This window comes from Coccidioides posadasii, chromosome 3 (assembly GCF_018416015.2).
Source record: "Coccidioides posadasii str. Silveira chromosome 3, complete sequence".
Classification (NCBI taxonomy): domain Eukaryota; kingdom Fungi; phylum Ascomycota; class Eurotiomycetes; order Onygenales; family Onygenaceae; genus Coccidioides; species Coccidioides posadasii.
Genome location: NC_089409.1, coordinates 3,112,915 through 3,134,044, shown reverse-complemented (window position 1 = coordinate 3,134,044; position 21,130 = coordinate 3,112,915). Strand labels below are relative to the sequence as shown.

Genomic DNA, 21,130 nt, shown 5'->3' with positions numbered 1-21,130 from the left:
TGTTGTTTCTCGCCGCTCTTGGCGCGGCCTGGCAAACACACTTATGGAACCGCCAAGCTGACTAGAGACTCTGCCGGCGTCGAGAGCGCAGGGAATCATGGCACAAAGTCGCAGGGCTCCCTTGTCGTCCGTTACCACAGCGGTATTTTAACCTGCCGGCTGCAGCATCCCGCCCTCCTGGTGTGGGGTGAGGTTGGACCGGTTTTCTTTCGCTCTTTTTCCAGCCAGCGACTGTGGGCGACACAGCAGCTCCACTCTGAAACATCCTCCACCACCTCGGCGCTTGCGGAATAATAAGGGCAATATCGTCACGGCCAGCAGGGTAAATTTCAACTCCGTGTGCTCCGTACTGGTCCGATACGGTAAGGAAAGGTAACGGAAACTTTGGACCCTCTGTGTCCAGAGTACCAGCAAGAAAAATAAAAAAAAAAAAGAAAAAACAGAAAACACAAAAAGTTGGTCGACTGAGAATCTGTCATGCACGAAAAAAAGCTTCGATCCTGAATGTGGTTGTTCGAATCAACCCGCAAAGTTGCGAGAAGTGGCGGTATGTAGGATGTCTGCCCGGGTTGGTGGGAATGGCAGGTGATTCGTTCCCGAGCAATGGGCAGACGCATAAGTGTCAATGTGTCGAAGAACCAGGTTGCCGGAAGCTGCGTTGCACATTCTGAAGCCTTGCCAACGTGGGCGGTAACCAGGCGAAAATACAGGAAATACAGCTGGTGCTTCGCTTGCAACCAGCGAATGATAAACCTGTCCTTGCTTTTCGTCCTAAACCCGCTTGTATCGAGTTCCATGCGGGACTGGCCTATCGCTGCTGTTCATTGTCGCCAGTGGGCTGCCCACCGTTACCGCTAGGCTTGGGCGATCACCGTTTTGGCGCTGTATTGGGGGTGTGGTCTCCGTGTGGGCTGTCGATACGGGGTCATTCCCTGATCAAAATTTCCCAATTTTTGAGTCTCCAGCCACCATGCACACCCAGAAGGAAACAATCACAGCCTGAATAATTGAGTTGAGCTATTCCCTTAGCCAAGGTGGCCCAACTCTATCGAGTGGTCAATGGGGTTTGGCCCTTGGGATATCCCCCGTCTCCATATCCCCAGTCCTTCCCGTCCGGCTCTTGACAATCGAGAACTTTCAACATAAGCGAACTCCACGCTTGATGCGCTTTCTCTGATTGCAACTCCTTCAAACCTCGAACATTGCCCCCCTGGGCCTCATCTGCACACGACAAGAGGACGCAGTAGGGGGTGCTGATGCTTGATTTCCGATAGCGAAATCAGAGTCGACTTGAACAGACTTTTTCGATATACTCTCGGTTCGAATACATACGCCCAGCGAGATAGTGACGCCGTTTTAATCCATCGTCGTCATATACACAAACCATTCACCACGTTGCAGAAAAAAAGAGTGCTTTCTGTTGTTGTACGATTGTATCCGTGCGAGATTTAACTGGTCTCGTACGTCCCTCAACAGCCTATGGTATGCTGATGCAAACACCATTCCCGGTTTCTTGTCTCCTGGACAAAAGTCATCACTCGGAACGGCTGGACTGATATATGATCGGCAGGTCCGATAATTCTCTCATATTTACCCAAGGATCAATATATCCATCAACATGTCTTCGAAAGAATCGATTCTCAACCCCGAGAATGAGACGGAGAGCTCATTCGTCAGAACCACACGGGAGGGGAAGAAGCTCACATATACATTGAAGGTCATCCAGCAGCCTGAACGGGCAAGGGCATGTGGTGCTGGTGCCAAAGGTAAGGTCGTCTCTGGTGGTATATGTTGACGAGTAAACTGACAATGGTCACTGCAGCGTCTGCTGACCGCCGCCCGGTCGACCCGCCTCCTGTGGTTGAACTGCGTGTCTACGAGTCAGACCAGAATGATATGAACAAGACAGACATTACATTCGCGTACAATGCGAATTTCTTCTTGTTTACCACACTGGAATGGGCTCGTCCTATCGCCCATCCAAGAGGCCAAAGCCAAAGTGCCGCAACACCACCCGTTTTGACCGGCGTGCCGGTTGCAGGTGTCGCATATCTCGATCGGCCAGTTCAGGCGGGCTATTTCATCTTCCCAGATCTCTCGGTTCGGCATGAGGGTTATTATCGGTTGAACTTCAGTTTGTATGAAGAGGTCAAAGATCCAAAGGATGAAGACAAGGACCGTGGCGTCCCACGACCCGTTTTGCCCGCTTTGCCCAAGACCTGTGAACCTCGGGAGCCAAACGAGTACATTTACTTCCGCCTCGATGTCAAGACCACGCCGTTCACTGTTTACAGTGCCAAGAAGTTCCCTGGGCTGGCCGAGAGCACGATGCTAAGCCGCACGGTGGCCGAACAGGGCTGTCGCGTCCGGATTCGCCGTGATGTCCGTATGAGACGCCGTGAGCACAAGGGCAACAAGGACTTTAATGGTGGCTACGACGAGCGACATATGACTCCTGACAATTATCCGGGCACGCCAATTGAACGGCCACGATCGGCAAGCAATGCCTCCGTCGATAACCCTTATGTCTACTGCCCGACATCTACACCTCGCCGGGTTCCATCCGCCCAAGGCTTTTCCTATCCCCCAGCACCGTATCAACAGCCGGTGGCCATTCCTCCTCCTCCTCCAGGCCCAAGCCCTGCGCCAATGGCCCAGTCGCATCTGACATTTGGTGCTCCCCAAGTTCAATACAGTGCTCCTCCGGCTAGCATTCCACCGGTCGCCACCCAACCCCCTCCCGCCCTCTATTCTCCTCGTCCTGCATATGCGCATAACAGACAGGCCTCCAGCGGATCAGGACTCGATGCACAGGCACAGAAATATCCCCCCACCCTACCTCTAAAGCCTGACTCAACCAGACCTTATCTGCCACCCCTCTTGCCAACGATCACGTCGGCTTACAGTTCTCGTGTCCAAGACTCTCCGGTGTCTGAGCCTAAGGGATACAGCCAACTATCTCAGATGCCTCCTCCGTCTCCTCTACACAAGGCATCTTCCAGTAAACCCCAGTATAACCTTGTGCCACCAACCATCATTGCCGCAGATACCACACCCGCTCCACCATCGAATCCACCCCGAACCTTCGACTCTGCACGCAAGATGTGGGCATTCGATAAGCAGGTGTTGTCGGGCAAACGATCGCATGGCGAGACGTTCGGATCGGCTCATCTTGATCGCCGCCTGAACGATGGTGCACGGCCTGATCCACTAACAGAAGCGGATAGCTCAGATGCTGACGCTTTCTCTGGCCATAAAGTGACGTATCCACGAGCAGATGGAAGATTGGTCGAGAGAATGGCCGGCATGAATGCCTAAATGCGCATACCCGCCGTCCTGGTCAGCGTCTGGTTTCGGCTTTCTGGTCCTTTGAACTTATACCCTGGACCACCAACAAAAAAAAGAAAAAAAAAAAAAGAAAAAAAAGCCCCCAAGCGCGTAAACTCATTCTCTTTTTTTTTTTTTTTTTTTTTTTTTTTTTTTTTTTTGAGTTAATATTTCTTGACTGCATATGGTGTGGGATTACCTATCACTTCCACAAAAATACCTAGTTTTGACAGCTATGCAGCCGTCGTCGCCGATCTTTAAAGATGTATATCTCATTGTTGTTTTCTGTGCTTTACTGACTTCTTTCCCTTGTCGTTTGCTGTACTCGTTTTCCAGTTTTCTTTTATCTTGTCTTCAATTCTGTCTATTATTATTCTTGTCCTTTTTTCCCCCCTCAAAAAAAGCCTCGCAGTTCCGAGATCTAAGATGGTCCGGTTGTACGCCAGTTTGCACCCCTACCGAGAAGTAAATATCGAGTGTCGGGCAATGGCTGTCTATCAGAAAAAGGTCCGATAGGCCAGGGCTTACGAGTGTGAAGCTTTTTAACCTGTCAACTCTAGTTGTTGCTGCAAAGCACGTTTCTTTGCCTGCACTGTCGGACTTGACGAGAATCTTCAGCGCGAGAAAGTATATATCTTGGAGGTATGTTCGTGAAAGGGGGGAAAAGAAGGGGGTTGCGTGATTTGAACGCGAAGGACGGCGAACGAGATATCTTGTTGACACTCCATGGCCACAGGGGACGGGAGGGATAGGATGGGCGGCGAAATTTCAACTGTTGGGCAATGATCATCAGCTCCATGTGTGGTGTTTTATTCTATTTTCTTTTTCTTTTCTCCTTCCCTTTCCTCTCATCGTTTCTATGTCGGGGGAGGGTGCATTGATTTTGGTCATCCATTTATTTCTTTTATCCTTGAAGCTGGTGTCTGGCATTTTTCTTGACCCCTTTTTTTTTTTTTCCAAGATATACCTGACCAAATTGGCCATCTGTGTATGTATTTATCTGTCTTTCCTCATTTGTTCCCTCTTCTGATTTGATAGATAATATTAGCATGTTTTTCTCGTGATTCAATTGCCCGAGATCGATGATCGTTTCCAACAGCAAGCTGTGGTGAAGAGCCAGGTCTGGTCGCGAGTTGGCGATTTCTGAAGGTTGCAGGCCAATCAGCGTTGGGGCGACCAGATGCAACTAGCGCACCCGGCGATCGCCTGGCAACCGGGTAACCACCCGACCCAATCTGACTTCACTTTATTTGCACCCGCAGGACGCCTCTGCAGAGTCGGGTTCTTGACGCTTGTTGCTGGGCTTTGTGCGCTTGCTGACACGTCCAGTTTGGTGGCCGCCTTGATACTGATATGTTTCAGATTTGACAAGAAGTCAAAAGCGCTTCGAGCTGCTTGCTGAAGCTCCATCTGTGATCCAGGCGGTTGGTGGAAAAGCAAAACAAAGCAAAACACACCCTTTTTCCACCGCCGACAGAACAATTTGCGCCTTTTGAAGCTCTGTGTTCTTCATGACTTAGTTCTCTTTCCTCCTTGTGATGCATCTTTATGCCTTTCCTTGCTTCTAACAGGCGTTATTGTCGCTTTTGTCACTTTTGTGCCTTTTTGTTGATATCTACCACCTGCTTTTGTTATTCCACCCAAGCTCTCAAGGCTTCGTGCCTGGATCGAGTTTCGAAACTGCCCCAGGTATTAACGACACGAAGCAGCTCTTATTCTAACCACGTCGGCTCTTCAAGCCTTCAGGAAACAATGTCGACGGCGCGGGAATCCAATGTAAGTTCTCCTATCCGGACGAAGTAGAAATCCACCGATCCTTTCTCTTCCAACACACGCGCCTCGGCTCCTCGGGTCGCTAGACTTGGAGCTGCTGTCACATACCAGCGTTTATGCGACCACCTTTTCCGTGGGTTTCTTTTCTTTTCTTTCCTTTTTTTCCTTTTTTTCCCTTTTTTTTTTTTTTTTGGCACGTTCTCACCATCGTTTTATATTTGACCCACCATATCGCTATTTCATTATCAACCGGAATCCTGGAGATTTGCCCCTTCAAATTCTAATTTTCTTCCCAGGATGCCCATCTATATGATGCCGCGTGGGACAGCGTATGCGCTGCCAAGCAACTGAAAACTTCCCTTCGCCAATCTATTGGTGAAGATGATATTGGCCTTCCGAGGAGCTCATCCAAGCGTAAACTGTCGACCGCGGATGACGATAATGAGTCATCTATTTCCCACTCCGGGCTCTCCCTTGCGGACTCGTACTTTGAAGATACGGATTACACGCCGATTCCCGACACGGAGACTCCGCCGAAACGACTTAGATCCAACGATTGGCCGCTCCCAAACAAGAACTCGGTGCTGGCGGAAAATCGGGCCGTCGGGAACAGTACCCGACCTGTACTGAGATCAAAAAGAGGCCAATACGTGCATGATACGCGCTGGCCGTCTGCCATTTCTCCGGGACGTCGATCACGATTCCTAGAAGGTAGCATGCGAGATCGTGCTAGCGTAAAGCCACCTCCAGAATTTACCGGTGAGATTGATGAGGTTTCAGCGTCTTGTTTGGCAGATGAGGAGACAAATCACGAATATTCGCCGCACAAGTCGTTCTATCAGATGCGTGCAAGAACCTCGGCTCATCTAAACTCTCCCCCTTTGCCCACAGAGAATCTCAATGCAAAGGAGCCCGGAATAGTTCGCTTTGGAAAGAGATTTGCTTCTGCTTTCGGCATTCCTAGCGTATTGCAGAATGTTTCTGAAATCTGGAAGGGAACAAACGATGGAAATAAACCCTCGTCTCGCGACATCGCGATGGACAGAAAAATCCGAGCAGAGAGAGCCTATGCAGAACTTAAAGCGTCTGGATACCCTGGAACTAACAAAATGGTTTACACACACACTTACGAGCGGGCAAGAACGACGAGTCCGGTCAAATCTGAGAATAAAGACAACATCCCGGCCACGGACAAGGACCTTCCTCCACCCCCTGTGGACTTCGGATTCCTTGCAGCTCCCACCATTCGACCTTCAAGGTCGTGTATGTCCATTGCACCAAGCAGAAAGAAGGCCTCGGCCGAATGCGACTCGCGAGGTCTGCCCAAACGACCTTCGGTAAAGGATTTATTGCGGAAAGAAAAGCTGAAGGAGCGGCTGACGCGTAGGGTGAGCAAGTTAGAGGAAGAATGGGATAAAGCTCAAAGAGAACTTCGTGCCCTGTCGTCGGAAAGTGAACCCAGCTTCCCTCCTGCCCCCGTTTCTTCGGCTCGAGCCAGAAGGGCCCTCCAGCCGACGAAGCTTCCCTCTTTGCCCTCCGAGCGGCTACTCAACAACCAGAAAAGCCCAATGAAAGGAAATAATAAAGCCAAGCCCGTTATCATGGTAGATGTGAGCAAATCCAGCCGTCGCGTGGCTTCGGCGGATTCGACTCCGCGTCAAAATCTGCGAAGGAGCGTTGCAACGATTGCTGCAAAAGAAGAAAACGGTAAAAAGCGGCATTCGTCCACTTCAAGCTTCGAATATCGATGCTCACAGGAAATTGAAGAAGATAAGGAAAACGTGACTATCTTAACTGGGAGTAAAAAGCCAGAGGAAAGCGACAGTGCGCCCACGCGCCACCAGCCGCCGAGAGAGGCAAAAACCCGTAAGATGGGCCCCAAGCCGGGGTATGTTCATATCCAGAATATGTCCCATGTTTGTCTTCCTGCCTCAAAACCCAGGGACCATGGATACTCTTCACGTCTCAGATCAAAGACATCTCAGGATAAAGCATTTACTGCGACACCGGGGGAAAATGGTGTTCCTCCTGTGCCTCCACTACCAGGCAAGCTCGCTAATAGCCCCAAAAGAGGTGAGTTTGAGTGGCCTGAGGATTGTTTCTGAAGACAAATAACTATGATGATGATACTATTTCCTTTTTTGTTATTTTCCTATGTTCATTTTCCTTTGTCTTTCAATTTTGTTGTGTACCATCTGCTTGGAGGATTCAAATGAACAGCATTCGCTATAGTCAAGTGCAATGGCCTCTTTTTTTTTTTTTTTTAATAGGCTGCGTCTTTCGGTCTGGGAACTCCCCAAAATGATTGCTATGACTGACCTTATGCGTTTGATGATGAGTGATGACATGATTTAAACCAGAGCGGCAGTGTGTTGAGTGAAATCTGAAAATCAAATGTTCTAGTATTCTGCAATTCAATCGCCTTTATCTCTCTCTTGTTGGCTTAGTACCTGCTTGGTTCAATGGGGTAGATACAGGAAGAAAGCAAGTGGAAAATATTAAAAGGCTGCAACTCATGGTTTCTTAGGGCAACACGCTGGAATCGTGTCAATATGTCAGCCATAAAGAGCAGTGAGATGAAACTGAGGCCTAAAAATGTTGCATTTTTCCTTTTGTGAGACATCAGAAGGTCCCATGGGGTGGGAAGTAACATGGATGGAGCAATCTGCACAGGCACTCTTTTCTTTTCCCCTAACTGGGAAAAAAAAAAAAAAGGAAAAGGAAAAGGAAAAGGAAAAGAAAAGAAAAATAGAGTGGGAGGGTTGTGGCTGTCAGACGATGGGAAGTTTGAAATTTTACTACGCCTTTAGACATAGAAACGTCCCAGCATTGATCCGGTAATTTAACAAAGTCGGCCAATAGGCCAGTTAATCAACTCGAATGCCACTACATACACTTTGGCCGCAGCCTTCTAATACCCAATCCATGGTCGCCCATGGCAAAAAAGGAGAAGGTATTCTGAGGTAAGGGAGGGAGGAGTTTATAAAAACCATCTAAACTCCGGGGTATCCGGCCCATCTTGTAAATGTTTCGTGGGTATGTCACGAGTATCAATTTTCACTCCTTGCTTCTTGTTCCGTTGGTGGTTGTCCCAGGCCATATAGACACCAAGGCTACCCGCAAGCAACGCACCGGCAGCCCCGAATGTGCCGGTGGTGATTAACGCCGGCTTGTATTTGGGTTTGTCCTCCTCGCGGAAGATGTTGCTGCTGACAAGGCCCATGAGGTTTGCGATTGGAACACCCACGGATGTCAGGAGCATGCGCCGATTTTCATGAGCAATGTTGTTGTTATACCAAGTGCTGAGGAGAACTGAGGCTGCCGAAGTTCCCCAGGTCATCATAAAGCAGGCATAGTAGGCCAGCTCGAATTGAGCCTTGACATCGTCGATGGCAGCATAGATCATGAAACCGGTGAAACTGAGAAGAAAGCCAAAGGCAATAAAAGGGGATCGTAGACGACAGGCATCAGAAGAGAAGGCAAGAATTAAAAGCATAAGAGCTCCAGTGCAATTTGGAGCCACGGTGTAAAGATTAGTTGTAACGGTGTCGCGCTCGAGACGCTGGATAATCTGAGGCAAGAAGAGAGCAACGGACTGGATGGGAACACCAATGCAAACCTCAATGGCCAAAAAGATATATGAAGTAGGCTGCTTGAAGACCCTGAGAGACTCGCGGAAATTGAACTTTTCATTGACGATTGAGCTGGAGTCAACTTGAATGCGATGGAAAGCAAGTGCTTTTTCCTTCGGATCTAGGAACCTAGCTTCAGCAGGAGTTTGGGGAAGATACCAGTACGCAAAAATGGCAAAAATGACGGTGCAGGCACCCTCAATCAAGAACAGATATCTCCATTCTTTTAACTTTCCGCTTTTGACTTGAAAGACGCCAAAAGAGAGCAGGCCTGAGAAAGCATTAGCAATGTTGGAAGCGGCATAGAAGATGGCCAAGCGACGAGCCAGTTCACCGCGACGATAAAACGTGGTTAGATAGTAGATGACCAGAGGAAAAAAGGCCGCTTCGGCCATTCCTAGAAACCACCGAAAGGCAAATATGCCTCCGAAATCGTGGGTCGCCGCCGAAAGGAGAGTTAAAGAACCAAATATGAGCATCAGGATGGGTAGCATTCTCGCAGGGCCAAAATGCTTGCCAATCATGGCGATTGGTGGTGCGAAGATGACATACGGGACGAAGAAAATGCCCAAAAGCAGGTTATATTGGCCAGGTTTGAAATTGAGGTCTGGAACTTTTCATGAGAATTATTCGACTGCATGAGATGGGAGATAACTGTCGAGTACAAACCCTTGCTTAACCCCGCCGTTTGAGCGTTGCCAATGTTTCCTTTGTCCAGGGCATTGAAGAGGTCTGGAATGGAGGCAAGGCTAGTTAGCATTAAAGAGCCAGGAAGTAAACCGTAGTGGTCAACATACACATAATCGCGAGGACAGGAAGTATTCTGATATCAAGTTTGAGACAGAGAGCACATTCAGCCTTTTGATCTGTGACTCGTGCGGTATCCTCTTTCAACTCTTCATTTTCAACCATGGAATGCTTCTTGTGACAGTTGAGTTCATCGCGCTGGTGTTCAAGCCTTGAGATATCATCCACATTGTGTATATAATTACCATCACGCGTGTCCGCCATGGCTGGCAAACAAAGTCCTTAGAGCCTTGAAAACCGGCTTCACATATCAATGACTTTGGGACACCGAGCTGGAATTGATGAGCATGATTCGCAAGCCACACTGCTGAGTAGCTGAAACATAAATAATAGTTCCATCCTTTCCTCCGACTTCATGAAGCAAAGAACCAGCTGAAGAATATCAGTCTCCGCATACATGATTCTGCAAAATACGTTAATTCCACTGATTAATTCATCTCAAACAGTTTCTGGTAATGTAAAATATCTGTTGTATGCAGATACCCAGATTCTACCGGCTTCTAACATACCCCGCATTCAGCGTATGCCTTTGCATGGATATGATTGTCACCGAAGCGACTGGCCTGTATCGGTCTCGCTGAAGTAAAACCACCTCGTGTAACTGTTACATTTGGCTGTGGTTACACTGTGCAATGTCCCAAACCGCACTTAAAGGGAGCTTCCCACGGCCCGAGACCTCCACGATACCCTCGATAGGTAAGAACTGAGCATAATCATGCTCTTCCTGTTGATGCATTATTACTCGACCATATATCTCGGCGAAATGTTGGAGAACACTGAAACATCGGCATTGCAGCATGCCACGGTGCCATTAATAGCATCGCATGTCATACCTGGGAACAGAATGGAAGGGCATCTCAACATGGAATCATGTCCACATGAATCTGTACGTTCTGTTGTAAGGAAATGTGGAAACCTGGCTTTTTCTTATGAATAGGCTCAACACAAAAGAATGGCGAGAGCTTGGGGCGCATCTCGACTCGCGAAACCCGAATCCACGGTTTCACTAGTTTCAATGTTCGAGAAAAATCCCGGGAGTGAATTCACCAAAGCTCAATAAATGACAAATAACCACCGCTCGGATAAAGGGCCAGCTGGCTGTTACGGCCCACAAGGTCCTGATTAACGGTCTGCAATAGTGCCAAGGTGCCTTGCGCCAGTTGCAACAAACTTGGTCAAGCTGTTGAACAGAGCCGTCCTTTTAAGACTCAAGAGGGCTTAATTGGGAAACATACATGCAGCATTCAGTCTGATTTTCATGGTCCAGTGAGGCTACCCCCAAAGTATCACAGCTTGGCTAGTTGTCTTACTGCTTATCATGAAATGTAGGAAGCAGTATTCTACGTCGATGGGAGGCTAATATAATTTGCTCCTTAGGCTACCAAAATGGAGCGCATAATTGTTTTTGATACCCTTTCAGAATGTTCCCAGCGATCCTGGCTTTAAGATCCTTATCGACGTCTTTTTCGGACTCTTGGATAGTGATGAGAATATAAGATGGAACGAGATGTTGTGTATTCCGTAATGGCATCCCAACATGATCAGCGAGCACATCTCGATCGGCAAAGAATTCGGCTTTTGTGTCTTGATTCGGCTTCGATAATCCATGGCAAGCATATATATCATCCAATGGGTAGTTATGAAACTGGGTGTTAACGAAGCGCTTTTAGCCTTTGTCCATCTATAGCATGGCAGTGAATGCTGATGCCAACGCGCTGGGTTACTCAACTCATCCACGTATGGTGACTCAATTTTTGACGTTAAACCCAAGGGATTTCACGTCCAAGCCGCCGCACAGACTTCCCTCAACAAGTCGCGTAAGACGATCAAACCGTCTCCACCACTGCCCCAATAAATCAAAACAAAAGCCCTAGGATCCATGAAACCAAACTGCGTTCATGGGTGCTGGCGAAAGAAGAGTTCGACGGATCAAGAATTGATCCTTTCCGAGCATGAGCTTCTCGGTACTAACTACTACTTAACTAATAAAGCGACTAGTGTAACTAAGCACGACAGCCTTTAAAAAGCTCCTTATGGCTTATATGTTACCGAGTACGGAGTCCGGAGGAGTAATATTTTACTTCCGATAGAGCTTTCGGTACTAAGGACCAAGGGTAAGCTGATGTGATCAATACTGCTCCGTGTCGAGGCAGTACATACATCATTCCGCGCAGAATGATCCAAGATGTGCATGTTTCCAATCAGCCCTCGACAGACAAATCAGCTAACTTGGACGACCTCGATTCGGTGATGAATTATATAATTCTTAAAATATGTGGTGCTTCGTCCCTGGCCCAGCCTGCAAAATGAACTATATACCCAACACGGTTTGATTATCAAGAATGAAGAGCAGCATCGTACTGAAGGCAAGAGCGCGTTTGACTTTCAGTTCTGTGAATCTACAATTTCGAAAACTCGGCCACGACTGGTTCACTAGAACTGTGGTGGATATACTATCACAATAGTGAAACCCTCTGTGCACTGAGTTTTGGTTCATCAACACACAACTTCGTGACATCTCTGTCCTTGGACGATTGAAACAGCTCACATGGTTGTGGAGGTATAGAAAGGAATGCCCGAAACTATTTGGCATATCACTATGAGAATCCCACCTTACACCCTTCAACCATGTATGTGATTGCTTGCCTCCCGGCCTCCAACACACCATCCATTGCTAGAAACGGATGAGGCTGCCTTTGCATCACGTGTAAATCAGTACTAACTCCGTGACGTTTCAACTTTGCAGCATACTGCTCCCCTTCTTCTCGCAACACATCCAGTTCACCCACCACTACTATCGCATGTGGCAACCCATCCCAGGTGGGAGCATCGTCGGCATACATGAGTGGACTAGCTTCAGGGTTCGATCTGTCTGATTCACTCGGCAGATAATGGTGGCGGTACCATATCATTTTAGATGCAGGGAGAGCAGGAGTGTGTTCATAGTCCTTGTATGATCGGTTATTTGATACGTCGGCGGTATTATCCATGACCGGAACATTGAGAAGCTGGACTCTCAGGGGTGGTAAATTTCGTGCGACACTACGGTGAGCCATGATGGCTGCAAGGTTTCCACCCGCGGAGGAGCCACCCACACCAATGCGGCTAGTATCGACATTCAGAAGCTCGCGGCCTTCCCCGTGGATCCACAAGACGGTTTCCCATGAGTCGTCGACAGCGGCCGGAAATGGGTTTTCGGGCGCCAGCCTAAAAAGCAAAAAAAGGAAAAAAAAGGAAAAATTTCATCAGTAAGAGCACTTGTCTAAGGGCGATAGAGACGCACCTATAATCCGTCGTAACAACGACACAATTAGCCCTTGCACATATATTTGTACACACTACATTCTCGGTGTCAAGGTTTCCCAGCACCCACCCTCCGCCGTGATAATACAGCAGGACGGGCCATCCACCATCAGGCTCTTTCTCCGCAGCAGGGGTAAAACACCGTACCCTTAAGGCTGGGCCTTCTGACTCCTGCCGCTTGATTGCGAGGTCCTGAGTCTTACCAACGGGGATCATGGGCCCCGCACCGGGAATGAGAATGCCAGACGCTCGTGATACGGCAATGGGCTGGTAATGGACCTGTTGCTTATCGATGATGTGTTCATTGTAAAAAGCGGCGTATTCAGGGTCGATGAGGTCACGAACAGATTCGTGAAGGGGGTATGGGGGTTCAGGCATCCTCATGACCAGCTTCACAGGACGCCTAGGTGGACAGCCTAGGAAAAAAAACTTGCAAAATATTGGAATATCTCGGGCGCCAGGCACTCCGCCTATTGTTCAGCGATACTATGGTATTGACATGGTCAGATGATAGGACTTAACGGCAAAACCCCCTCCTCGTTCCTCTCGCTTGTCGGGGGTGACAAGCTGCAACCCATGCAATGATTCCCCGCCCAGTGCAGGACCTCTTGTTTTCCCCGCCGCATTATTATTCGGCCGCGCCGCGACGATGGAAAACTTACTAGGTACGGCGATGGCTTCGGAGTAAAGCCTCTGTGACACAAGAGCTCGGGCCACTGCAGTAAATGACGCCACAGAGCACGGGCGTGAGACTGTGGCCGGTTGGCGGGCGTGGGGGGAGGCCAGCACCGCCACCAAATCAATTCTTGAAGCCACCCCCACACAGCACGTACATCCAGACCTGGCCAGCGGCATTTGTTAACATCCGGATGCAGGTTTTCCGTGACACAGCTCCTCCGATGATTCCAGGCTCCGGCAGTTGTCCGGAACGGCTGGTCATCCAACACCGATTTCTCCATCGAGTTACACGACCAAGCCGAGCTTATACGAGTATCCTCAAAGTTTGGACCCCGAATCTCCTCGCTTAATGCTCCACAGCGGTGTACTGGGGCAATCACCCCAGGAGCTGCGACATGGTGGCCTGTAAATTGAGGAGCTCACCGCCTATAACAGCCTGTTCCAGAGCTCGACAAACGAGTGGGGCTCACTCGCGTGGATCCCACCGTGTGGGTTGCCCCTTGTTCAGGAGCTTTGACCTCACCGGAGAATTAATTTAGCCGGCAGAAGCAAATATGTATGACCAGCCTTGGTGCCCGGGTCTGTTATTCTTGGTCCTCTGTACGGAGTACGAAGCACGGAGTGTCGATAGTCATCCCGTTTTGACCCCCTGAGGAATGACATATGCTGTCATTGTGATTGGCCCGGACACAGTTACTCCGTACATGGCTGAACGAGGCGTTTGACCAGATCTATCATGGATTTTTATACCTCAGGTAGAAGGAACATGGCGTCAGATGGCCTCACAGGTTTTCATACCTGGCAATTTGCTATTTACCCCCACAAGAATCTTGGCTTGGTGTGAACTAATTATCGTTATTTAGATACAGATACAGAGGACTCCACCGACAGAACTAAACTCTCTAACGTTCCATGTGAATGCAGTACAACAAGTTCGTAGCTACCCATGGGACCCAAGGAGATACATTAAATCCACAAATACAGGCAGGCTTTAGCTGGAAACCCCATCCAGTCTTACAAGGAATTCTCAAACTCAACAAGCTCCCGGAACTGCTGCGCATAAACCTTCTGCTCCTCCTCTGTTGGTCGGGGAAGTGGCTTCCTCCCATAGCCTCCGTATCCGCAATGGGACATCATTGCGGACTTAATACCAACCACGCCACCTTGAATTGCAGCCCAGTCGCCCCTAGCCAGAATCTCTTGGACTTTCTGTGCCTCCACCAACTTTCCCTGACGGAACAGCTGCTCAACTTGAACGCAGGTTTTTGGAGCTAGATTACCAATACCACCAATAATCCCGACACCACCACCGATCAGGGTCTGGAGGGTAAAATCTCCCGAGCCGCCGAAACATAAGAAACCTGGAGCCGTTGGTTTCCCTGAGGAGCCTGAGGCGTCTCGACGCTGCGCAGCGACGACGCGGTTTAGCTTCCCTGTATTTCCACAGGTAAATTTGCAACCGATGATATTTGGATGTTTGCTCAGGGTGATCAGGGTGTCAGAGTCTAGATCAAGCCCGCCAACGACCGGTGGATAATTGTAAATGATAATAGGAATCGGGGAGGCGTCTGCAACGTCGTGGAAATATTGAATCACCGAGTCTGGTGTAAACAAGGTACGATAGTAAGACGCCGTCAGGACTAGAGCGCAGTCGGCGCCAGCTTTGTAGGCATCTTGACATTGCTTGATGGTTTCTCTGGTTGAGTTTGCGCTGCAGCCCGCCATCAGGGGCATGGATTGAAACCCGGCGTCGTTAAGGGCCTTTCTTGTCGTACGAATAATCTCGCTCCGTTCATCGTTGGACAAATGGACAGCTTCCCCGTTGGAGCCGTGGATTGTGAATCCGGTTACTCCAGCTTGCGCAAGTCTCACGGCGTGTTTACCGATCGTTAAAAGGTCAAGATCCTCGGTCTCCGGATTGAAAAAGCAGAGGGTGGGTACATATATACCCGGAACAATGGGATGGAGCTGGCGGTCGCCAGAATCGCTAATACTCTCCATGTACTTTGAAGTCATGATAATGATATGTGGATAAAGTAGTATGTGTAAAGAAAAATAGTGAGATTGCGCAGGACGAAGAATACAGCTTGAGAAGTTGAAAAAAATGTCAAGAATAGTAAAAGATCAGGCCAGGTTATATAGCAGACAGTCTCTACTAAAGGGCCTCGTTGTGATTGTGTCCAGAAAAACAAATGATCGCTGTGGAGTGAAAGACGGGTGTCGTTCCAGCGAGTACGAGAACGGACGCAGTGACATTAAAAATAGCTCCGGTCCAAGGCCGGAGGTTATGTATTATCCGCGGCCACAAAGGACGTTGACCTTTCGGGGGAGGGATGCATGCAGCATTGACGAGAGAGGGGAGTGTTCCGCGTGCCTCCTGCCCTCTCGCCTTGGATAACCACCTCAGGTACGGACGCTCCGTCTGGAAATCGCACGTACGGCGTAGTGCGTCCAGCGGTTCTTGGAACTTTGTCCCACCAGCAACCAGGTTGATAGTGCGGTGGAGCCGCTGCCAGTGACGGTCTAGCGGCTTGGCAGTGGAGCGCTCGGACCAGCCGTCACAATCGATTATGTCATCTGTAATTCAATTACCAGAAGACTCTCAGCCTTATCCGTCTGGCTGGTCCTCACCACACGCTTATTCCCACAGCCCGCATTCATTAGATGCGCGCAGCTTTCTCTGTGAAATACGGAGTAGCATTGTCTTAGACCCCAAAGCTTGGAAATGTCAGGCCAAGAGACATCTTCGCGTAAAATATATTGTCTAGTATCTTGGTCTGTTGTTATCGAGGAAAGGAGACGAATTTGGTCAGGTCTAGATCACGCATGAATCACCTCTCGTCTAACAACTCATTCTAGTGCTAACAGCCTGGTGATTGCTTTTATTCGACCACTATATCCAATCTCCAGGGAGTGGCGTTCCTCGGTGTTGGTGGCTTAAATATACGCTGAGCATTCAATCTCCACGTCTGTTCCTAAAGGGAGTGACTTGACCGCCACGCAAGTTCGGACCTTCATGGTGCATTGTTAGCTTCAGAATTGCTTTTAATACGGACAATGTGGCGAGATAACGTACCGGCTTTGGTTCCTGGTTCAGGAATTGACTATAGATCTCATTCATGGCGCTAAAATCGTCCATGTTCGCCAGGAAGACGTTGACCTTGATAACCTTCTCGAGACTCGAACCCGCTTTCTCAAGCACTGCAGAAAGGTTCCGGAAGATTTGGGCCTGGGATTGTGGTCGGTGTCAGTGCCCGCGTATTTTGGTGATGAAGCGGAGCCCGTGTTTTGGACTTACGGTGCGGTCCTGCACAGTACCTTCAACCATCTGTTTGGAAGCAGGATCAATGCCAACTTGACCCGAGCAGTAAACGATCCCATTGTGGATAATCCCTTGTGAAAGGACTGGGAGGGGCGCCGGGGCTTTGTCGGTCAATACCACCTGTTTAGCCGACATTGTAAGTGAATCTTTGGGTTTAAGCTGGGATACGGCCGGGCGATTGCTAGCTTGCAGTGGGAATACAGTAATGCCTCAATATTTGCTTCTTTCGAGATTGCCAGTTCATGAGCAATTGACGAACGCCAGAAGAAAATATGATGGGGGCCGACGGTTCCCCCCTCCTCTGCACGCGAAGTTACCGAACTTACATACAGTACAGGAACAGAAGCCTATTACTAATATTCAGCGTGGGGGGTTTGAAGAAATGCCAAGCCAACAGCGGTCCGGAGTATTGGGGGAGGGGGGTCGTACTCCGTATGGAGGGGGTCAAACGCCCACGTCTTTTTATCCAGGCGCCAATGTCGCCCCATGATTGAGGACTTTCCCACCGAAGTTCTGAAAAAGCAAAAAAAGGAAAATAAAACAACACAAGATAATCATGTCTGGGGTCCAAAATTACCCCAATGCCTCCACGGAAAGCCTCAAGGCCCAGTATGTTGGCCGTCGGCTCCAGGATATCGATGGGCCGGCCGCCATCATAGACATTGCTGCTGCTCGACAGAACTGCCAAGTTATGCTTGACGCAGCTGAGGAGCTGGGCGTAATCTTTCGTTCTCATGTGAAGACACATAAGGTCTGTCCGTGTTGTATTATGCTTCGAGAGCCGTTCCCTTGTGCAGCTTGTAGCATGAGCCGCAAATATATATTTCTCTTTTTTGTTTTGTGAGATGAGAGATAGTGAACATATGCTGATTCCTGGGATCAGACTACTGAGCTTACTCGCTTTCAAGTTGGTGAGAAAGCTGATACCGTTCGACTAGTGGTTTCCACGCTGGCGGAGGCAGAACAATTGCGGCCATATTTAGAAGAGTGCAAAGGCAATGGAAGATCCATCGATGTCAGAACGATCTCTTAATAGGCGAGCAAGCAGGATGCTAATATTCGTTGTAGGTCATCTACGGTCTACCTGTTCAACCTTCAAACTTCGTGCGCCTCGCTACCCTCGGCAGGGATCTGGGGGAACTATGCATTACAGTACTGGTGGATTCTTTGCATATTCTCCCGTTTCTCTCTCGTTATCGAGAACTCACGGGGAATTCACTAGGGGTATTTTTCAAGTTGGATACAGGCTACAACCGGGCTGGCCTTACGCCGGACTCTCCACAGTTTAAAGAGTTACTGGGTGCCATACACAAAGTGGAGACAGAAATGCCCGAAACTATTTATTTCCGCGGATTTTATAGCCATATGGGTCAGAGCTATGGCTCAGATACCACTTCAGAAGCGTTGGATTACCTAGCGTTGGAAATTGAGCGGTGCGAAATTGCTGCCCTGCAGGCATCAAACCTGTGGAAAGATTCTAAGAGGCGCTTTATCATCACCGTAGGAGCCACCCCCACGACTACATCTGCGCAGAACTTGACCGGCCTTGAAACTACTACCTCAACAGAGAAAAGAGTCAAGGAGCTGATAAAAAGAGTCCGGCAATCATTCGACGTTGAGCTTCACGCAGGTGCATATGTTACTCTGGATTTGCAACAGCTTGCTGCGCACGCACGCCCTGCGACCAACAATCTCTCTTTCGACAATTTAGCCTTGACCGTTCTTGCAGAAGTTGCTAGCCTATATCTCCACCGAGAGAGGCCAGAGGCTTTGATTGCTTGTGGTTCACTCTGTATGGGCCGTGAACCATGCAGGAGTTATTCAGGATGGGGCGTCATAACCCCTTGGCTTCAGAACCAGGGCGATGCCGAGATGCAAGGCGGAGTGGGATGGTACGATCCAGAAGGAGACCGAACGGGTTGGATAATCGATCGGCTGAGCCAGGAACACGGCATCTTAAGATGGCAAGGTCCCGTGGAGAAGATGCGAGAGCTCCGAGTTGGCGAGAAGGTGAGGATTTGGCCAAATCACTGTTGCATTTGTGCGGCAGGATTTAGTTATTTCCTTGTTGTTGATTCTACTCGCGAGGGAGTAGAAAAGGATAAGGTTATTGACGTGTGGTTGAGTTGGAGAGGATGGTGAGCTAAACAGTATAGTTTAAACATGATGGTTAATGGTCAGGGTACCTCAGAATATTCATCGTGAGTTATAGATGATTTCCTCCTTTCCTAAGGATGCCTATAGGCAACGTCCTCTATCGTGGCCAAAACCATTGCTGTCTTATTGTCGCTTCCCAACTATTCAAAAACAAAATTCCCTCAAACATGAGAAAACACAGTACCATGTCTTAATTCTCTGTCTATACGTTTCCTGTCATACCATTGCTATCAAAATCAAGACAGACGTTTGTTCTGAGCCTTGCCAGCCTGATGTCCTTTCTGTTCTCAACTTTTTAAAGAGGCCTTCTCACTTGCAGTGTCCAGCTTTTGCCCAATGATAAGGTAGTTCACCACTAAACGAGCCACACCACTAAACGAGCCAAATTTCGCCAAATGCTCCACGCAACAAATTTATTAAATATCTCAACAACCAGATCTTTATTATTAAATAGCTATTAAATATTAAATAAATGTATTCTTTAAAGCATAGAAATTAGTATAGTTAGGAAAATAAACAGGTGGACGGCCTAATATTACAGCCAGAGCAAGAGATTCAGGGGGTAGATAGGAAAGAATTCAAAGGAATGTCAACAGTAGATTTCTCAGCTAGGGAGCCTAATATCTTGCTAGAGATACTTGTAGAGCTCTTACTTCCCCTTTTGGAAGATTGTATAGACTCTTCACAATGAGGCTCTTTAGTAGGGGAGTCCTTCTGACAGCACTTTGAAGCCAGCACTTGAAGCCCTGACTGCCAGCATTTATTAGTACATTCAACCACTCATTTTTCCTTCTCTGCTAGTTGTAAAGTCTTCTTCTCCTCACAAGCAACATGTTGTGCCTCTCTTTGTCTAGTATGTTTGATTTTTTCAGTCTCTTGTTGCTCCCAGGTCTTTTTACAGGCATTCTCCCATTCAATTCATCTTTTTTCAACATCTCTAGCAGCCTGCTTCTTTTGAAGCTCCCATTGAAGTTTTGTCTCTTATATTTGAGTAATTTTATCAGCTTTTTCAGCCTCTATTTCATCCAGGCACTTGCATATCTTAAGAACTTTTGTTGGAGACCAGAACTGTGCTTGACTAGAATTATCTCTATTGAGTAGATCTAGAGGCTTGCCTCACTTGCAGCATTGCTTCTCCATCACTAGAGTTAATCTTAGCTACTGATTCTCATGTTCCAGCAGCTCATTACAAAAAGCAAACTGCTCACTGACTTAAATAACCTGTCCAATACTCTGCAAATTTAGGCTGTGCCAGAGACATATACTCTTGATCTCTTGTCAGAGCTGGTGCATATTGCTAGAAATAGAAGATTTAACTGGCAGTGTAGAGACTTGAGCAGTTTCAAATCAGTATAGTTAACATTGAGGATCCAGAGAATTAATCTCAGTCTTTGCAAAGTCAGCAAGTATATTTTCAACTGTTAAAGTCTTCTTCCAAGCCATATTGAATAGTCTCCAGAAATCTCTTTTTGTCATTCAAATATAGCTCATTTCTTAACATAGTAGTGCTTCCAGCTCATTGGAATATGCCTTGCCCAGCAGCCCAAAGATTCCAATATCAAGAGATTGCAAACAGTGGATTGAATACAGCAGAAGAATCATAAGAAGAATCTTTTTACAGTCAGCATATTCAATAAATTTCATATTTATATGGAAGGAATGATTATCTAGTAGAAGCAGACATCTTTCTTAACCAGCTTGTTCCTTAGTATGCTAATTAAAAACCCATTTCAACCACTCCAGTCTATATTCATCATTGCTCCAACCATTTGTTGAAGCTGCAAAGTAGGCCCATTCACTTCCATCATAATCATCTAGCCATGTATCCTGGAGATCTTGCAATTCACTCTAGTAAATAAGAGCTGGAGATAGTGCAATTCCTTCAGCAGAGACTGAGCAGAGCAATGAGAGGAATTCCTGACTATCATTCTAAATAACAGCATTCTTTCCAGCTTGTAGAGCTTCAATAGAGACTAATCACTTTAAGACATGGCAGGAGCCTAGAAGAAATCCTTTTTTATTAAAGTTGTAGATGTTTGAGGGCTCAAGATTATATTAATTAATTTTCTGCTCCAACTACTTCATAAGTAGTAGTCAAATAGTTAGCCAGCATTAACAACTACAATCACAA

At 47.9% G+C, this 21,130-nt stretch overlaps 8 protein-coding genes across 8 annotated transcripts; 4 read left to right on the top strand and 4 right to left on the bottom strand.

The window, feature by feature from the left end:
• The first annotated feature begins 1,569 nt into the window (after positions 1-1,569).
• Positions 1,570-4,391, top strand: VE1 (velvet protein). The gene is made up of 2 exons (XM_003070039.2): positions 1,570-1,766; positions 1,823-4,391. Exons 1-2 carry the CDS (start codon positions 1,619-1,621, stop codon positions 3,316-3,318), a joined length of 1,644 nt encoding a protein of 547 aa, XP_003070085.1. The 5' UTR covers positions 1,570-1,618; the 3' UTR covers positions 3,319-4,391.
• Positions 4,392-5,075: 684 nt separating this feature from the next.
• Positions 5,076-7,205, top strand: D8B26_005940 (uncharacterized protein; the record flags this gene model as incomplete). Its single annotated transcript, XM_003070040.2, has 2 exons — positions 5,076-5,103; positions 5,397-7,205. The coding sequence occupies exons 1-2, from the start codon at positions 5,080-5,082 to the stop codon at positions 7,203-7,205; spliced, it is 1,833 nt and encodes a 610-aa protein (XP_003070086.1). The 5' UTR covers positions 5,076-5,079.
• Positions 7,206-8,080: 875 nt separating this feature from the next.
• D8B26_005939 (uncharacterized protein) lies at positions 8,081-9,763 on the bottom strand (the record flags this gene model as incomplete). Its single annotated transcript, XM_003070041.2, has 3 exons — positions 9,530-9,763; positions 9,402-9,464; positions 8,081-9,339 (listed from the first exon to the last, which is right to left on the bottom strand). The coding sequence occupies exons 1-3, from the start codon at positions 9,741-9,743 to the stop codon at positions 8,081-8,083; spliced, it is 1,536 nt and encodes a 511-aa protein (XP_003070087.2). The 5' UTR covers positions 9,744-9,763.
• Positions 9,764-10,363: 600 nt separating this feature from the next.
• D8B26_005938 (uncharacterized protein) lies at positions 10,364-10,985 on the top strand (the record flags this gene model as incomplete). Its single annotated transcript, XM_066125042.1, has 3 exons — positions 10,364-10,425; positions 10,679-10,805; positions 10,917-10,985. The coding sequence occupies 3 exons, from the start codon at positions 10,364-10,366 to the stop codon at positions 10,983-10,985; spliced, it is 258 nt and encodes an 85-aa protein (XP_065981123.1).
• A 920-nt stretch (positions 10,986-11,905) lies between these two features.
• D8B26_005937 (uncharacterized protein) lies at positions 11,906-13,467 on the bottom strand. The gene is made up of 2 exons (XM_003070042.2): positions 12,823-13,467; positions 11,906-12,746 (listed from the first exon to the last, which is right to left on the bottom strand). Exons 1-2 carry the CDS (start codon positions 13,224-13,226, stop codon positions 12,137-12,139), a joined length of 1,014 nt encoding a protein of 337 aa, XP_003070088.1. The 5' UTR covers positions 13,227-13,467; the 3' UTR covers positions 11,906-12,136.
• A 735-nt stretch (positions 13,468-14,202) lies between these two features.
• D8B26_005936 (uncharacterized protein) lies at positions 14,203-15,939 on the bottom strand. Its single transcript, XM_003070043.2, has one exon. The coding sequence runs from the start codon at positions 15,534-15,536 to the stop codon at positions 14,535-14,537; it is 1,002 nt and encodes a 333-aa protein (XP_003070089.2). The 5' UTR covers positions 15,537-15,939; the 3' UTR covers positions 14,203-14,534.
• Positions 15,940-16,274: 335 nt separating this feature from the next.
• Positions 16,275-17,130, bottom strand: D8B26_005935 (uncharacterized protein). Its single transcript, XM_066125041.1, has 3 exons — positions 16,819-17,130; positions 16,597-16,749; positions 16,275-16,532 (listed from the first exon to the last, which is right to left on the bottom strand). Exons 1-3 carry the CDS (start codon positions 16,975-16,977, stop codon positions 16,458-16,460), a joined length of 387 nt encoding a protein of 128 aa, XP_065981122.1. The 5' UTR covers positions 16,978-17,130; the 3' UTR covers positions 16,275-16,457.
• Positions 17,131-17,398: 268 nt separating this feature from the next.
• Positions 17,399-19,064, top strand: D8B26_005934 (uncharacterized protein; the record flags this gene model as incomplete). The annotated part of the gene is made up of 3 exons (XM_003070045.2): positions 17,399-17,593; positions 17,726-17,857; positions 17,911-19,064. 3 exons carry the CDS (start codon positions 17,399-17,401, stop codon positions 18,982-18,984), a joined length of 1,401 nt encoding a protein of 466 aa, XP_003070091.1. The 3' UTR covers positions 18,985-19,064.
• Positions 19,065-21,130: the final 2,066 nt, after the last annotated feature.

What these genes read in the sequence shown, in the direction of transcription:
- VE1 (XM_003070039.2), top strand. Translation starts at nt 1,619, where the DNA reads ATGTCTTCGAAAGAATCGATTCTCAACCCCGAGAATGAGACGGAGAGC. An exon ending in ATGTGGTGCTGGTGCCAAAG is followed by an intron (nt 1,767 to 1,822) that starts GTAAGGTCGTCT and finishes TGGTCACTGCAG; the next exon opens with CGTCTGCTGACCGCCGCCCG.
- D8B26_005935 (XM_066125041.1), bottom strand. Translation starts at nt 16,977, where the DNA reads ATGTCGGCTAAACAGGTGGTATTGACCGACAAAGCCCCGGCGCCCCTC. An exon ending in GTACTGTGCAGGACCGCACC is followed by an intron (nt 16,750 to 16,818) that starts GTAAGTCCAAAA and finishes CCACAATCCCAG; the next exon opens with GCCCAAATCTTCCGGAACCT. An exon ending in TGAACCAGGAACCAAAGCCG is followed by an intron (nt 16,533 to 16,596) that starts GTACGTTATCTC and finishes TGCACCATGAAG; the next exon opens with GTCCGAACTTGCGTGGCGGT.
- D8B26_005937 (XM_003070042.2), bottom strand. Translation starts at nt 13,226, where the DNA reads ATGAGGATGCCTGAACCCCCATACCCCCTTCACGAATCTGTTCGTGAC. An exon ending in GTTGTTACGACGGATTATAG is followed by an intron (nt 12,747 to 12,822) that starts GTGCGTCTCTAT and finishes TTTGCTTTTTAG; the next exon opens with GCTGGCGCCCGAAAACCCAT.
- D8B26_005936 (XM_003070043.2), bottom strand. Translation starts at nt 15,536, where the DNA reads ATGACTTCAAAGTACATGGAGAGTATTAGCGATTCTGGCGACCGCCAG.